This window comes from Oncorhynchus keta, chromosome 14, assembly GCF_023373465.1.
Source record: "Oncorhynchus keta strain PuntledgeMale-10-30-2019 chromosome 14, Oket_V2, whole genome shotgun sequence".
NCBI lineage: Eukaryota > Metazoa > Chordata > Actinopteri > Salmoniformes > Salmonidae > Oncorhynchus > Oncorhynchus keta.
Window position 1 is genome coordinate 21,189,415 of NC_068434.1, and position 16,713 is coordinate 21,206,127.

Genomic DNA, 16,713 nt, shown 5'->3' on the forward strand with positions numbered 1-16,713 from the left:
CTACCCACCACTGCGACCTGTATGCTCCCGTTGGCTGGACCTCACTTCTTATTCGTCGCCAAACCCACTGGCTCCAGGTCATCTATAAGTCTTTGCTAGGTAAAGCTCACTGGTCACCATAGTAGCACGTGCTCCAGCAGGTATATTTCAGTGGTCAACCCCAAAGCCAATTCCTCCTTTGGCCACCTTTCTTGCCAGTTCTCTGCTGCCAATGACTGGAACCAATCACACACAAAAAAATAAAAAAATTCCACTGAAGCTGGAAACTCATATCTCCCTCATTCACTTTAAGCAGCAGCTGTCAGAGAAGCTCAGATCACTGCACCTGTAAATAGCCCATCCAACTACCTCATCCCCCATACTGTTATTTAACTTATTTTGCATCCCAGTATCCCAACTTGCACACTCATCTTCTGCACATTTATCACTCCAGTGCTTAATTGCCAAATTGTAATATTTCTCCACTACAGCCTATTTATTGCCTTTAACTCCCTTATCCTAAATAATTTGCACACTGTATATATACACTTTTTTTATTGTATTATTGACTGCATGTTTGTTTATTCCATGTGTAACTGTGTGTCGCACCGCTTTGCTTTATCTTGGCCAGGTCACAGTTGTAAATGGGAACTTATTCTAAACTACCTTACCTGGTTAAATTAAATTAAGGTGGGGAAAAAAAAAAAAACACACCTGCAGTGGAGCTGGAATGTCCTCCACCCAACACCATCTGCAGTATATATATATATATATGTGTATGCGTGTATGCGTGTATGCGTGTATGCGTGTATGCGTGTATGCGTGTATATATGAGTTTGAGGCGGAGCTATGGCACTGTGGGGATTGTGGCTCAGATAAATATTCCTGTGCCACCTGTGATGTGAGAACACACAGCACTCCCAACACTGTACACATGCATTTTATGTTATGTCAACAAACCGGTCAACTTCTGGCTTAAAAATATTGCTTCCCAGTCCAAAATGTTGATCATGTACATATCAAATCAGATTTATTTATATAGCCCTTCTTACATCAGCTGATATCTCAAAGTGCTGTACAGAAACCCAGCCTAAAACCCCAAACAGCAGGCGATGCAGGTGTAGATGCACGGTGGCTAGGTAAAACTCCCTAGAAAAGGCCAAAATCTAGGAAGAAACCTAGAGAGGAACCAGGCCATGAGGGGTGGCCAGTCCTCTTTTGGCTGTGCCGGGTGGAGATTATAACAGAACATGGCCAAGATACTCAAATGTTCATAAATGACCAGCATGGTCAAATAATATAATCACAGTAGTTGTCGAGGGTGCAAGAAGTCAGCACCTCAGGAGTAAATGTCAGTTGGCTTTTCATAGCCGATCATTAAGAGTATCTCTACCGCTCCTGCTGTCTCTAGAGAGTTGAAAACAGCAGGTCTGGGACAGGTAGCACGTCCGGTGAACAAGTCAGGGTTCCATAGCCGCAGGCAGAACAGTTTAAACTGGAGCAGCTGCACGGCCAGGTGGACAGCAAGGAGTCATCATGCCAGGTAGTCATGAGGCATGGTCCTAGGGCTCAGGTCCTCCGAGAAAGAAAGAGAGAATTAGAGAGAGCATACTTAAATTCACAGGACACCAGATATAACAGACTGACCCAAGCCCCCCGACACAAACTACTGCAGCATAAATACTAGAGGCTGAGACAGGAGGGGTCAGGAGACACTGTGGCCCCATCCGATGATACCCCGGACAGGGCCAAACAGGCAGGATATAACCCCACCCACTTTGCCAAAGCACAGCCCCCACACCACTAGAGGGATATCTTCAACCACCAACTTACCATCCTGAGACAAGGCAGAGTATAGCCCACAAAGATCTGCCACGGCACAACCCAAGGGGGGGTGCCAACCCAGACAGGATGATCACATCAATGACCCAACCCACTCAAGTGACGCACCCCTCCTATGGACGGGATGGAAGAGCACCAGTAAGCCAGTAACTCAGCCCCTGTAATAGGGTTAGAGGCAGAGAGGGAAACCGGCTAGGCAGAGACATCAAGGGTGGTTCGTTGCTCCAGAGCCTTTCCGTTAACCTTCACACTCATGGGGCAGACTACACTCAATCATATGACCCACTGAACAGATGAGTCTTCAGTAAAGACTTAAAGGTTGAGACAGAGTCTGCGTCTCGCACATGGGTAGGCAGACCATTCCATAAAAATGGAGCTCTATAGGAGAAAGCCCTGCCTCCAGCTGTTTGCTTGGAAATTTTAGGGACAATTAGGAGGCAATTAGGAGGCATCTTTTGACTAACGTACGTGTAGGCATGTACGGCAGGACTAAATCGGAAAGATGGGTAGGAGCAAGCCCATGTAATGCTTTGTAGGTCTGCAGTAAAACCTTGAAATCAGCCCTTGCCTTGACAGGAAGCCAGTGTAAGGAGGCTAGCACTGGAATAATATGATCACGTTTTTTGGTTCTAGTCAGGATTCTAGCAGCCGTATTTAGCACTAACTGAAATGTATTTAGTGCTTTATCCGGGTAGCTGGAAAGTAGAGCATTGCAGTAGTCTAACCAAGTAGTAACAAAATCATGGATTAATACATACAGTTCACTTTCTTTAAAAGTTATAATTCCCTGCAGCGATAAGGTAAATGTGGCAAAATCTGTCATGCCAAGCACAGAGTTGATTTGGAGTTCTAACAACTTGTGCAATGAAATATCCCCCCGATGGTGTAGTTTCAAATCTGTTCTACAACAAGTTTGTGTATGTCTGTCTTAGTCAGGGAAGTTCGTCCCATGTGTCCCGGTGGGCCTACAATGGGAGTGGAAGAGACAAGGTGACCCTGACTGTCAAAGCCAGTACAACAATCTTGACAGTTGTTGACGTTAGAGGTAGGCCTTACATCCAAATTGGAAACTATGACATCTGGCTCTTTTAGCATCTTGCAAATTGTATCAGAGAATCAATTGTAGCAAAGACAGTTTCTTCCTCCAAGCTATAAGACTGTTGATGAAAACTGAACTGACTCTTTGCTTCTATGGAAACTACTGTACTTAATATACTGTAGTCATCTTATTTCATTGTATTGTGCACACTATACTGTATTCCTGCAAAAATAACTTTGAATTGTTTCTAGTTTACCATAACCCTGTTCACTCGGTTGTTATGGTAAAAATATGGAGTCATTTCAAAAGTTCTTAAGAGGAATGCATCTCACCAACATAGGAAGTAATGTTTAGGAATGCAATCTAAGAAACAGAATGTCCTCATTTCAGGACGAGCTCATGACGTCTGACTGCAGCTGTGAGCTGGAACCTGTCACCCTGATCTGCCACAGACTCTACCTTACCACCCCCGAGAGACTGTCAGGAAGTTGGTGCCACTGACCTCGGACGGAACAAAGTGTCAATGATAACAATTAAGGAACAACTATAATGTCTCAGTAAGCTAGGATTCTTAATTACATTCAGTGTTGTTCATAATTTATAAGAGGAAATATATCCAACCTCATATATATATATATATATATATATATATATATGAGGTTGGATAAGGTCCATTGAACTACTCCACAGCCTTGCACAATGGTACTGAATTCAGGAAAAAAATGGTGTTTGTGTGTGTGTATATATATATATATATATATGGTCGCAAAGTTCAAGGGGGCCGAATACTTTCGCAAGGCACTGTGTGTATATATATATATATATATATAGGCACTGGGCACTGTATATGTGCTTGATATGAGCTATGAGCTATGTGTATGAATATATGTATACATGACAGAACCCCCCAGAACCCCCCAAAAAAAAAAAAAATATTTTGTTTAGAAGTAATACAAAGGTCAATCTAGGCTGTTGAATGGGCGCAGATGGCAATGGCTTTCTTACTGCAGCCAAGAGTCAACGCGCATTTGTGCTTTATGTCAGTGTGTCCGGTACTGGAAAGGAGTCTATACTGAATGTACAGAATACATTCAGCATCCAGATCAGTTACAGTCCCATATGGAACCATTCCATGTACACACAGCACCGCACTCACATGGTTGGTGGCTGAGCTCCTTTCGTTTTATCTGCTGTTCTTCGTGCAATAATTATGAATGCTACCATATGTAGCTTGTTAGCTGGTGTGCCAAAGGCTATAGATGTCAGTTACCTCAGGTTTGTTTGTTTGTTGGGAAGCCAAAGTTGATTTCAAAGACACGAGGTTAAGAGGTTAAAAAAAGTACTATTTTGCTGTGACATTGTATCTTAATGCCATGACCCGGCGTCGAACCAGGGACGCTGCAGCCACAACGCAGAGGACTAACTACTATACGAGCTACCAGGGCTTGAACGTCAGGAGGGGGAAAAAAAAATGGGCTTGAATTTGCAAGTGAAATCCATGGGCAATCATTTTGACATAAAAAAAAAAATGGGCATTTTACATTACATTCAAGTAGTTCAATAATTTTGATATGTAACAATATACTGAATTAAATGATTTTATGTTGGAATGTTCAGTGATTTAAAAAAAAGTTATTGCTACCCCTTTTTGTAGTGTGTGTTTGCCCTTTAACTGCAGAATCCCAGGTTCAAGCTCCACAACTATTTCCCTTCAATCGCTAGTGCATTGGTGGCAGCAGTGGGAGAATCCCCACGGTTTCTCCGGCCTGTGTTGGAAGTGATCATCTATATCTAGAGAGTCTAGATCAGGAGTGTCAAACTCATTCTACAGAGGGACGAATGTCTGCAAGTTTTAAGTTTTTCCCTTTCAATTAAGACCTATACAAACAGGTGTTCCTTACTAATTAGTGATCTTAATTCCTCAATCAATTACAAGAGTGGAGTAATTTACACACAACATTGAGAGCATGTGGTTGCATCACTTCCTGGTACGGCAATTGCTTGGCCTCCGACCGCAAGGCACTCCAGAAGGTAGTGTTTACGGCCCAGTACATCACTGGGGCTAAGCTGCCTGCCATCCAGGACCTCTACACCAGCCGGTGTCAGAGGAAGGCCCTAAAAATTGTCAAAGACCCCAGCCATAGCCTGTTCTCTCTACTACTGCATGGCAAGTGGTACCAGAGTGCCAAGTCTAGGACAAAAAGGCTTCTCAACAGTTTTTACCCCCAAGCCACAAGACTCCTGAACAGGTAATCAAATGGCTACCCAGACTATTTGCATTGTGCACTACTCTGTTTATCATATACAGTCACTTTAACTATACATTCATGTACATATGTACATACTACCTCAATTGGCCTGACCAACCAGTGCTCCCGCACATTTGCTAACCGGGCTATCTGCATTGTGTCCCACCACCCGCCAACACCTCTTTACACTACTCTGTTCATCATATATGCATAGTCACTTTAACCACATCAACATACTACCTCAAATCAGCCTGACTGATGTCTGTATGTAGCCTCACTACTGTTTTCACTGTCTTTATTTCTTTACTTACCTATTGTTCACCTATGTCATGTTCGTTATAAGGATCGGACCAAGGCGCAGCGTGGTATACATACATTCTTATTTAAAGAATGACCAAAGCGTGACGCTATACGAACAAGTGCTGACAAACAACTACACATAGACAAGATCCCACAAACACCCAAGGGAAATGGCTACCTAAATATGATCCCCAATCAGAGAAAACGCTAAACAGCTGCCTCTGATTGGGAACCATATCAGGTCACCATCGACAAAACAAATCACCTAGACCTACAAAACCCCTAGACAATACAAAAACTAGCGTACCCACCCTAGTCACACCCTGACCTAACCAAAATATAAAGAAAACAGAGATATGTCAGGGCGTGACAACCTAATACCTTTTTTTGCACTATTGGTTAGAGCCTGTAAGTAAAGCATTTCACTGAAAGGTCCACCTGTTGTATTCAGCGTGTGACAAATAAACTTTGATTTGATAACCCACAGACACTCCTCCCTCTGTGAAATTAGTTTGACACATGGTCTAGATAGAGGGGGAAAAGTTTAGCCTCCCTGTGATTAATAACACTAGCCTACTAAACTCACTTTGCTGTAACCACTAGGTATACAAATATGAATCAAAAGACATCCATTGGTTTGGATTGAGCTTATCGGGTCACTGTGTTATTGGTCACAACACAAGGTGTGTGTATGCACCTAGTCATCCCACAATCTACTTATGTTTTAGAACTGGCCTATGTATTGTAGCCGTGCAAAGCCGCCTGATACCACGAGTTTACATTAAACGCTGCACAGATTTAATGTAAGGTGGCTTTGTGATGCTATATATTTTGAACAGCCCATGTATGATTTTCTTGAAAAAACAAATGTACTACTGGATCCAATGATACAGTCAAGCCCCACCCTTCTATCACTATATTGGTTGGCAGCAGTGGGATAATCCTCAGTCTTTCAGAGGGATATACCACACAGCAGGATCACTGAGTTAGCCAGCTAACATGCCTAAATATTCTGAAATAACTTTTTATTTTCTAGAAAGATAAGCTTGAAATGGCCATGGTCTAATTGAGTGTTTAAAAAAAAAACTTTTTTGCCTGAAGCAAAGCAAAGTGAGGAACGAAAGAGAGAAAATGAAGCTCCTACACAAATATGGATTAATGTATAACAGTATAATTATTTTAAAGACATTTTGCTGGTCATAGGAGAACTTTAAAACTAATCATAAACATTGGTAGAGTTTGAGACTCGGAGCGAGCACAACCCCTTACAAAAAAAGATTGCACTTTTGAAACTGTAGTAAAAGTGCAGTAACTGCAGCCGACTGCTGTATTTTGGACGCAGTAATTGCAGAATAACTGCAGTATACTGTAGTTGAACTGCAGTTATACTGCACTGTAAATGCAGTTACACTGCAAAATTACTGCAGTAAAAACATTTTATTTTGGACACAGTATTTGCAGCATACTGCAGTTATAATGCACTCTAACTACAGTTATACATTTGGTGGTTCGAGCCCTGAATGCTGATTTGCTGAAAGCCGTGGTATATCAGACCTTATGTATACCATGGGTATGACAAAACATTTATTTTTACTGCTCTAATTACATTGGTAATCAGTTCAAATCAAATGCATTGGTCACATACACATGGTTAGCAGATGTTATTGCGAGTGTAGCGAAATGTTTGTGCTTCTAGTTCCAACAGTGCAGCAATATCTAACAAGTAATATCTAACAATTCCACAACAAATACCTAATACACACAAATCTAAGTAAAGTGATGGAATAAGAATATATAAATATATGGATGAGCAATGTCAGAGCGCATAGGCTAAGATGCAATAAATAGTATAGAATACAGAATATACATGAGATGAGTGATGCAAGATATGTAAAGATTATTAAAGTGCCATTATTAAAGTGACTAGTGTTCCATTTATTAAAGTAGCCAATGATTTCAAGTCTGTATGTAGGCAGTGGCCTCTCTGTGCTAGTGATGGCTATTTAACAGTCTGATGGCCTTGAGATAGAAGCTGTTTTTCAGTCTCTTGGTCTGAGCTTTGATGCACCTGTACTGACCTCGCCTTCTGGGTGGTGACAGCATTATAATAGAATAAGGCTTGTGATATATGGACAATATACCAGACTAAGGGCGGTCTACTACCACCATGCGTTGCGTAGTGCTTAAGAACATCATTTAGCCGTGGTATATCGTCCATACCACACCCCCTCGGGCATTATTGCTTAATTATACTGCACTCGGCGATTTTGTTTTGTAAGGGTCGTGGGATTCGGAGAAAAGCTATCCTCCCGAACACAAACAAGAGGCTGAGAACAACTCGTTGGACCTGCAAAGAGTCTTGACAGATCTACAGAGAACGGACGAATGACACAGGAAAAACAGTATAAACACCGTTTATCATCTAATTCTACTTTTCATTATAACATTATGAAACAAGTTAAAATGGTTGGATGCCAAATACCCTAGCTATATTTTTTTACGTAGTTTTTCCACGTAAAACGTAAGTGCAAGGTGTTGCCTACGCTACGACGTAAGTGCGCGAGGCAGCAAGCGCAGTGAAATCTCCAGGAAGCAAAAGTTGGAATTTAAGAGAGAAGGAAGTTCCTACACAAATGTGGATTAATTTATAACGCTGTAGTTATTGTAAAGAGATATTGCTGGTCATATGATTACACAACAACAACAAAAAACGAATCATGAACGTTGGTAGAGTTTGAGACTCGTGGAGCAGCTAGCGAGCTCTCAAACAAACAAATGTCAAAACAACCCGCAGGATCTGCCGAGTCTTGACAGATCGACTTAGAACGAACGAATGACACAGGAAAAACAGAAACACCGTTTGTCATCTAATTGTACTTTTCATAACATTATGAAACAAGTTATAAATGGTTGGATATCAAAGACGCTAGCTATATTTTGAAGGTGGGGACAGAAGGTCATTTGTAAAACCTGACCACCCCCAGAATAAAACAATAACAGATGCACAGATCGAGGAATATGCAGCGATAAAACATTTGGCGTGTCATAAAACTGTATATAAATATTTTAGTCTCTACCAATAGTAGCTTCTTCATTATCCAATGAACTGTCAACACTGCCAGCAGAAGTTTTGTCGCTAGTTAATGCTCCCGACTTGTTTAGAGCAGGCTGCACCGTTAGGTGGATAGCTCGTGCTTGCCACCTACCATCAAGACGTGGAGGTTAATGCTTGCATACATTTATATGACTACCAGCTGTTGGGACGAGCAATTTGAATTGGTCCTGTTTTATTTGACTGGCTATTGAGAAAACTGCCAAAGAGCGAGAGCAAACGGGGTCGTCCGGTTTTGACACTTCATTACTCTTGTGTCACCATGGCGCAGCAGCAGATGCCAAGCTCTCATAAGGCACTGATGCTTGAACTGAAGTCTCTCCAAGAGGAACCAGTGGAGGGTTTCCGCATCACCCCAGTAGAAGAGTCAGACTTGTACAACTGGGAGGTGGCCATATTTGGACCCCCCAACACACTTTACGAGGGGGGATACTTCAAGGTGAGGGATAATTTAGTCTCAACTGGTTTTGCCTCAGGACCCAAATTGAACCAGGTTGTCTCAGTTGCGACCCGAGAAAAATAATTGCCAAAATACAATCAGGAAAACTATTTTTTATGCTGTATTGATATTAAATGTTTCAATTACATGAATGTTTATAAACTCACTGGTTTGAGACCACAAAATCAGCCAAAATAGCACTGCAAATAGCTCTATATTGAAAGTACTGTGATTGAAGAAAAATTGTTCAGAGATTAAATTATTTTAAAACTGTACATTCATTATAATTTATTCACACTTCTACCTGGTTTATGTTAAATTCAGACAAGTATTTTTTTCACATCAAATAATTTATAAAAAAATATTAATAGTTCATTTTTACTCAGACACCTATGACCCATTCAAAACCTCCCTTGACCCAAATTTGGGTCACGACCCACCAGCTGAGAATCGCTGATTTAGTCTGTCTTGTCTATGGGCAATTCACCTGATCCGGGCTAACTCTAGTCTTATAGTATAGACATAAAACAACAAGAATCCAAACAGTACTTTTAGCATAGCCTAACACAACACACTTTTTGTTGTTATATTTATATGTAGACAATCAGTGTTTGACTGGCCACCGTGAGTGCTAGCCCTTAATCATGACTCAAACCATTACATTACATATAAGAGTCTGTGAAGGAAGGTTCCTTCTGTAGGGGCGAGTTTTGCTAAGAGCTGCGACGCTTGCTTGCAGTACGGTTTTGGAAACATAAGGACCTTGTATTTCATATCGGCGAGAAATACACTGAACAAAAATATAAATGCAACATGCAACAATTTTAAAGATTTTACTGAATTATTCAATGGAAAATAAATTCATTAGGCCCTCTTAATCTATGGATTTCACATGAATCGGAATACCGATATGCATCTGTTGGTCACAGATACAGTACCTGAAATAAAATTAGGGGTGTGGATCAGACAACCAGTCAGTATCTGGTGTGACCACCATTTGCCTAATGCAGTGCAACACATCTGTTGTCCCACTCCTCTTCAATGGCTGTACGAAGTTGCTGGATATTGGTGGGAACTGGAACATGCATGCTCAATGGGTGATGACATGTCTGGTGAGTTTGCAGGCCATGGAAGAAGTGGGACATTTTCAGCTTCCAGGAATTGTGTGCAGCCTTGCAACATGGGGCCATGGATTGTCAGGCTGAAACATGAGATGATGACGGCGAATGAATAGCACGACAATGGACCCTCAGGATCTCGTCACAGTATCTCTGTGCATTGAAATTGCCATCGATAAAATGTAATTGTGTTCGTTGCCCATAGCATATGCCTGTTCATACCATAACCCCACTGCCACCATGGGCCACTGTTCACAATGTGAAACCGCTCGCCCACACAATGCCATACATGCTGTCAACCATCTGAAACTGGGATTATTCTCTGAAGAGCACACTTCTCCAGCGTGCCGGTGGCCATCAAAATGGAGCATTTGCCCACTGAAGTCAGTTACGACCGCAAACTGCAGTCAGGTTAAGACCCTGGTGAGGACGATGAGCATGCAAATGAGATTCCCTGTGACGGTTTCTGACAGTTTGTGAAATTATTTGGTTGTGCAAACCAACAGTGTCATCAGCTGTCCGGGTGACTGGTCTCAGACGATCCCGCAGGTGATGAAGACAGATATGGAGGTCCTGGGCTGGCGTGGTTACACATGGTTTGCGGTGGGGCCAGTTGGACATTCTGCCAAATTCTCTAAAACAAAGTTGGAGGTGGCTCATGGTAGAGAAATCAATATTAAATTATCTGGCAACAACACTGGTGGACATTCCTGCAGTCAGCATGACAATTTCATGCTCCCTCAAAACTTGAGACATCTGTGGCATTATGATGTGTGATGACAATTGCACATTTTTAGAGTGGCCTTTTATTGTCCCCAGCACAAGGTGCACCTGTGTAATGATCATGCTGTTTAATCAGCTTCTTGATATGCCACACCTGTCAGGTGGATGGATTGTCTTGGCAAATGAGAAATGCTCACTTACAGGGATGTAAACAAATTTGTGCACAACATTTGAGAGAAATAAGCTTTTTGTGCATATTGAACATTTCTGGGATCTTTTATTTCAGCTCATGAAACATTTCTATAAATGCTGGATCAGCTTCAAGTTTGATTTCCCAATAAATAATTTACCATCTACAGTTCAGACTCAGTGTCTTCTAATGACAACAATTGAGGGCAGAACTGGATGTGCTTGAGTGCAATGTTTTTTTTACAAGTACATTATTATATTTATATTTTTTTCAGTATAATTTTCTAAAAACATAAGGTTAAATTGATTCACAACTTTTATAGGGTTATGGTTCTCACACAGCCATATTTCCATGTTACAGTGCTTGTTTACCGAAGACAGAGTGGACTACCTGTGCTAATCAGCTATATGTGTCACCGAACACCTTTGTGTAAACCACAATTTATGGTGTAAACGGAAGACAGACGACACAAATGTGTTGTCACTGAAAAATACTGTCGGTTGCAACTGTGTTAAAACAATGTAAAGTAAGTGTGTGATTTTATGTTTATGTGATTTATGTTTCTAGAACCGTACTGCACCGCAATTGAGAATCAATTCACATTTAGATGGGAGTAGTTGGTTGCTTTGGCTTCCAGAGCCAATTCACCCTTTAAACATAACATGTAAGGTCCTTGGACTAAGAAGTAACGTTTAGGCACCTCTACTTCATTATTGAGCTGCGTGAGAGCATACCCCGGCCTAGAGAGCAATGTTTGACAAACTTGGCGTACCACTTTAATGACCATCGAAAAATACTCCTTTGTTTGTTATGTTACAACTGAGTTGTTATCTGTCACCCAGGCCAAAATACACCAGTGGGTTTCAACACACTTTCTGAAATGTCAAGGTATTCCTGCCCTCACACATCACTGATTTTCTCTCATTTCCAGGCACACATTAAGTTTCCAGTTGACTACCCTTATTGTCCACCTACATTCCGTTTCCTCACGAAGATGTGGCACCCCAACATATATGAGGTGAGGTGTACCACATTGTATGTTTGTGTAAGAGTTAAGGATGGATCGTCAGCTCATTCCACAACTAGCTTGGTACCTTTTGGGTGGCTCAGCCTGTTGGAACATTGTCAAATAGGGCGGTAACGTGTGTTGCGAAACAGAGGATCACTGGTTCAAGCCCAGTATGGGGCAGTCGGACAGTGGAGGAAGCTAAGCTGTTAGCAGCACACTGACCCCCGCTGTGTTTGTGTGTCTTGCTTTTGTGTGATTATATGAATTTATGGCCAGTTGTTGCAATTGCTGTGGAGTGTAACATGTTGCTTGTCTACAGAATGGGGACGTGTGCATCTCCATCCTTCACCCCCCTGTTGACGACCCCCGGAGCGGAGAGCTGCCCTCTGAGAGATGGAATCCCACCCAGAATGTCAGGTAAAACACCTGGGCTGCATTCAGGATGAAGTAAACCTAGCAAACATTTAAGTGAACAGACAGGGTACTGTTCTGAACAACCTGTTGAGGAACATTGTAATGATGGTGGCTCAGAGGGCAGTTGTGCGGTGTGATGCTGGACATATTGTTCTAAAACATTGCAAAATGTTTCATCAACTGAACACACCCCCAACTCTCTGGACATTTGTATATGTATTTGTCTGTATGTTCAGGACCATCCTACTGAGTGTGATCTCTCTGTTGAATGAGCCCAACACCTTCTCCCCGGCCAATGTCGATGCCTCTGTTATGTTCCGCAAGTGGAGAGACAGCAAGGGCAAGGACAAAGAGTATGCCGAGATCATCAGGTTCTTAGAATTCACTTTCTTTTAAACACAAAATGACAAACAACATCATGCTCGTTTATACACATGCACCTAAATGTGAAAATTCGGTGCAATCATTCACTTCATTTTTATATCTGGAACTTTTCACTCTTCTGTCTGTTGTGCTCTCTCCCTCTCTATTTCTCTCTCGCTGTCTATCTCTCTCAGGAAGCAGGTCGTGTCCACTAAAGTGGAGGCGGAGCAGGACGGCGTGAAGGTGCCTACTACGCTGGCAGAGTACTGCATCCAGACCAAAGTGCCTTCCCACGACAGCAGCTCGGACCTGCTCTACGATGACCTCTACGATGATGACATCGAGGAGGAGGACGACGATGACGATGATGCAGAGGCAGTGGGCCAGATGGCAGGAGAGGGTGGCTTCAATGACGAGGAAGACTCGGGCAACGAAGAGTCATGACCTTCCTTCTCCTCTCGTTGTTTATCTTGCTCCTTCCCACACCCTTCCTACCGAGGACTCCGCTGCAGCCTTGTCCTGTTCTGTCCTTACTTTCTGATTCCTTCCCACGTGCGCACACACACACTCTTGCTGGCTCCATCCCTTCTTGAAGGCGTCTCCTTGGCACTTACTTTACCTTGAGATTTGTTTCAATCTCTGTCAAACATGGCCAAATGCATAATTTTAACATCTGTATGGGGATCAGATTTATTTGTTTTATGATGGCATTTTTTGTTTTTCTAATTTATCTCCCTCATTGACATTCATGAGGCATAATCAGTGGGTTAGTTTATGCAACTTTACTTGTGGTCAATTATATCACAAAGTGATATAAACCAAAATGGTTGTTTCTCTTTCAACTATTTGATGGGTCCTTATTAAACAATTAAACAGAATTGCATGCCTTTTGATGACACGAATTTGGCACGTATGCTGACTACCAGTGTTGCAAAAAACATTTTGTGAGAATTGCAATTGGCTGCTTTATTTGTCGCTAGATTACATTTTGCAGTTGCCGCCACAACTTCACGGCTCCAATTTGCATTGCTGCGGTCCCCGAAATTCGCCCCTTTTCCTGCCGCACACCCCTTCCCCTTGTGCTTCTCTGCCTGTGTGTGCACCTGCTGTGACTTCTGTTGCATAGGCAGCTATTCCCAATCTTGTTTGTGGGAAAAGTCGCTAAATGGTATCAAAACTCCCCAAAGGCAGCCTGAAAAGTAGTTTGACGCTAGGTTCTTTGAAAAAAGTCGCTGTGGGGGTCTGAGCTCTCTAAATATAGCGACTTCAAGTCGGCAACACTGGTCTCTATCCCTCCCAGGGTTCTATCCCTCCCAGGGTTCACGTACACATTCCTCTTACAAACTAATTTAATTCCTTTTAAACTATATAGTGTAAAACCAAATCCTATTCAGATGTAAAACCAATTTAAATGAACTCAAATTTGTTCTTAAGCTGTGTAACAAGAGTGGTAAGATGCACTCAATGAACATACCCCTCTCTTACTCTGTCTCACACAGTCAACAAAATGAAGACCCTTTAATAAAAATAAACTAATTTTCTGTATTGCCCTGACAGGAATCTGAACACAAAAAGGACACTTATTTTGCCATTTTTGGTAGGTTCCCCATTTTTATCTAAGTAATCTACTCAATCAAAGATCGCTAACAGAAAGGAAGGGTTGGGCACTCACTACCAACAAGCATCTCTTTGAGTGGATGCATCTCAGCATGCATCTCTCCAACCAGAGACAGCAGAGAAGCAATCTCTGCTCCAAACTCTCATACACCTGATGTCATTTGAGCTCTCAAACAGAAGATGCTCCCGAGTATTGGTACCGTACCAGCGCTGGATAATTTCCATGGAGACTGGACTGGTAATTTCCGTGGAGACTGATTTGTAACTTCCCTATCTTTCTTTGGGGGACTTGAACACCAGGGATAAATGAGACAAGCAGACCCCCACACACACACACAGAGCGGTGAAGCCATGAGAATGCTCTGCACAGAAAACAGCAGGGATCACTGCTGTTTCAAGAACATTTGATCTGTTTGTTTGTATTTGCTGTAGTCTATAATCTCCCATTCAAGGTTTGATGAAAACATCTCACTTTACCCAGATAAACAGGCAATGAATGCTGGATCACCATAGGAAGTGTTGGCCATTCCATAACACTTTGTTACAGCTTTAGTTTGGGGTGTCTGTGTCACCTACCTCCTCTACATGTGTATGTGCAACAGACCTAGGTTCCCATACTATTTGAAATCATTTCAAATGTCACAAAAGTGCAAACCTCACCTACCGGACATCCCAGACTGGCAAAGCTAACTAATTGTAGATTTCGAATAGTATTTGAACACAGGTCTGATGACCAAGAGATTTTGAGGGAAACGTTAACTGAATGTCACTTAAAGGCTTGGATTTTTTTTATTTTGAGTCTGATAGTCCATAAGGGCTTCCAGAGTCAATGAGATTCATGATGTTTTGTTGAGAAAGAGATCCTCTCCCCAGTTCTAGTCACAGGCCCATTGACCCCAGATAAGTAATCAATAAATAGAAAAGCATTCAGTTTGGCAACAAGTGGAGTGCTACATAACCATTAATGCTAATTTATTAGATAATTAATTTCAAGGATAGTGTAGAGACTTGGGGCTCGATTCAACCAAACCCACTGGGCAGTATTCACGCATTAGCATGTAGGCCTAAGCATACTAGGTAAACAAATATATTGCATAAACATTGCCAAAGCAGGTTGGCTTTGATTCGGCCATTGGTGTCTTTCAGCTATTAAGTGTTTAAGTATAACATTCTCATTGTTTTTGTTTTCCTTGGTCTGCCTTAACATGTATCATGAATTTTTTCTTGTAATGGATGTTCACCATAGATAAGAGGCTTTCTTTTGTGAGTATAAGGCTTTATCTTTGGGTTGTTTGTTGCACAAATAAATAGAGGGCACTGGAAATGTTGTCAAAGCTATTGCAAAGTGAGGTTACTTTTGACCATTAATAATCCACTGGTTTGATATGAATTGGGGTTTCAAAGAAAAACAAAATGCATTCAAATGAAATGCCCCTCAAAGTTTACTGATGGTAAAATTGGTGGGTGCAGAGGCAACCTAGTCTCACAAGTGTTGGCAGCATTGAGAGCCTCCCACTACTGATATCCCTGTGTGTTATGGGGTGAGGTGAGGCTCTTAACCTTCTGCCTTACATCCTCTCTTGAATGCCACATGGGCCTGAATAGAAAGAAAGATATAAACAGTATCAACTGTATAACAGGGCAACAAGGTATAAGCATTATACTTACATGCTTTTTATTTTTCCCCTCGCATATCTCTTCAGAATGATGAGAAGTAGCCCTTCCTTTTACCCTCTGCTTGGCTGCAAATGCGATTCTAAAGCAATCACTGGTAGAGGACACATCTGTAGAGGGCTTCAGGCTGATAGCATTAACTACATGGCCTTGCTACTTTGGATTAAAACATCACCCACAAGGACCTGAAGTTGGTTGGAGGCTTTTGAGATTGAATTTGCAGCTACATCCATGATCTTGGACTTGCCCTGTGGGTCGTCCATGTCTGTGGCATGTTCCACTATGGGATGACTGCTGACTAGCTTCAGGTAGATGGAAATGACCTGTCTTGACTAGGTTAGCGGCATCGGTGGACACACCATAGAAATAGAATGATTAGAAAGGGTGTGTCCAGTCGAGTCAGTGGTAGCACAATGGGTGGACTGGCATTCTATTTCTATGGGCCATACAGCCATCCAGGCTTGCACACTTTCAGCTACTTTGAATGTGGCTACAATTCATCGCTCCCAATACTTGAGCGATGACGAATGGAGGTGTTGAGTCGCAGCAGCTCCCACTCATTGGTAAAGATGTAGGGGATTATGGTGATATTATTTATCAAGGTGCAGCTGCTACTACTCTTAAACCTTTGGATGCCATCTACCA

General features: G+C 42.0%; 1 protein-coding gene and 1 long non-coding RNA gene across 2 annotated transcripts in view; both read left to right on the top strand.

The window, feature by feature from the left end:
• The window catches only part of LOC118392966 (uncharacterized), a 47,349-nt gene extending 43,849 nt beyond the window's left edge, over nt 1-3,500 (top strand). Inside the window, exons 2-3 of the long non-coding RNA XR_004827472.2 lie at nt 2,754-2,866; nt 3,251-3,500. This is a non-coding gene — a long non-coding RNA (uncharacterized LOC118392966). The remainder of the gene's footprint in view (nt 1-2,753; nt 2,867-3,250) is intronic.
• Nucleotides 3,501-7,847: 4,347 nt separating this feature from the next.
• LOC118392965 (ubiquitin-conjugating enzyme E2 R2-like) lies at nt 7,848-15,722 on the top strand. The gene is made up of 5 exons (XM_035785038.2): nt 7,848-8,960; nt 11,923-12,009; nt 12,320-12,417; nt 12,651-12,785; nt 12,972-15,722. Exons 1-5 carry the CDS (start codon nt 8,784-8,786, stop codon nt 13,219-13,221), a joined length of 747 nt encoding a protein of 248 aa, XP_035640931.1. The 5' UTR covers nt 7,848-8,783; the 3' UTR covers nt 13,222-15,722.
• The last annotated feature ends 991 nt before the right edge of the window (nt 15,723-16,713 follow it).

Excerpts from the sequence above, each read along its gene's own strand:
- LOC118392965 (XM_035785038.2), top strand. The coding sequence starts at position 8,784 with ATGGCGCAGCAGCAGATGCCAAGCTCTCATAAGGCACTGATGCTTGAA. Across the intron at positions 12,010-12,319 it reads GGCACCCCAACATATATGAG|AATGGGGACGTGTGCATCTC; the intron begins GTGAGGTGTACC and ends GCTTGTCTACAG. Across the intron at positions 12,418-12,650 it reads AATCCCACCCAGAATGTCAG|GACCATCCTACTGAGTGTGA; the intron begins GTAAAACACCTG and ends CTGTATGTTCAG.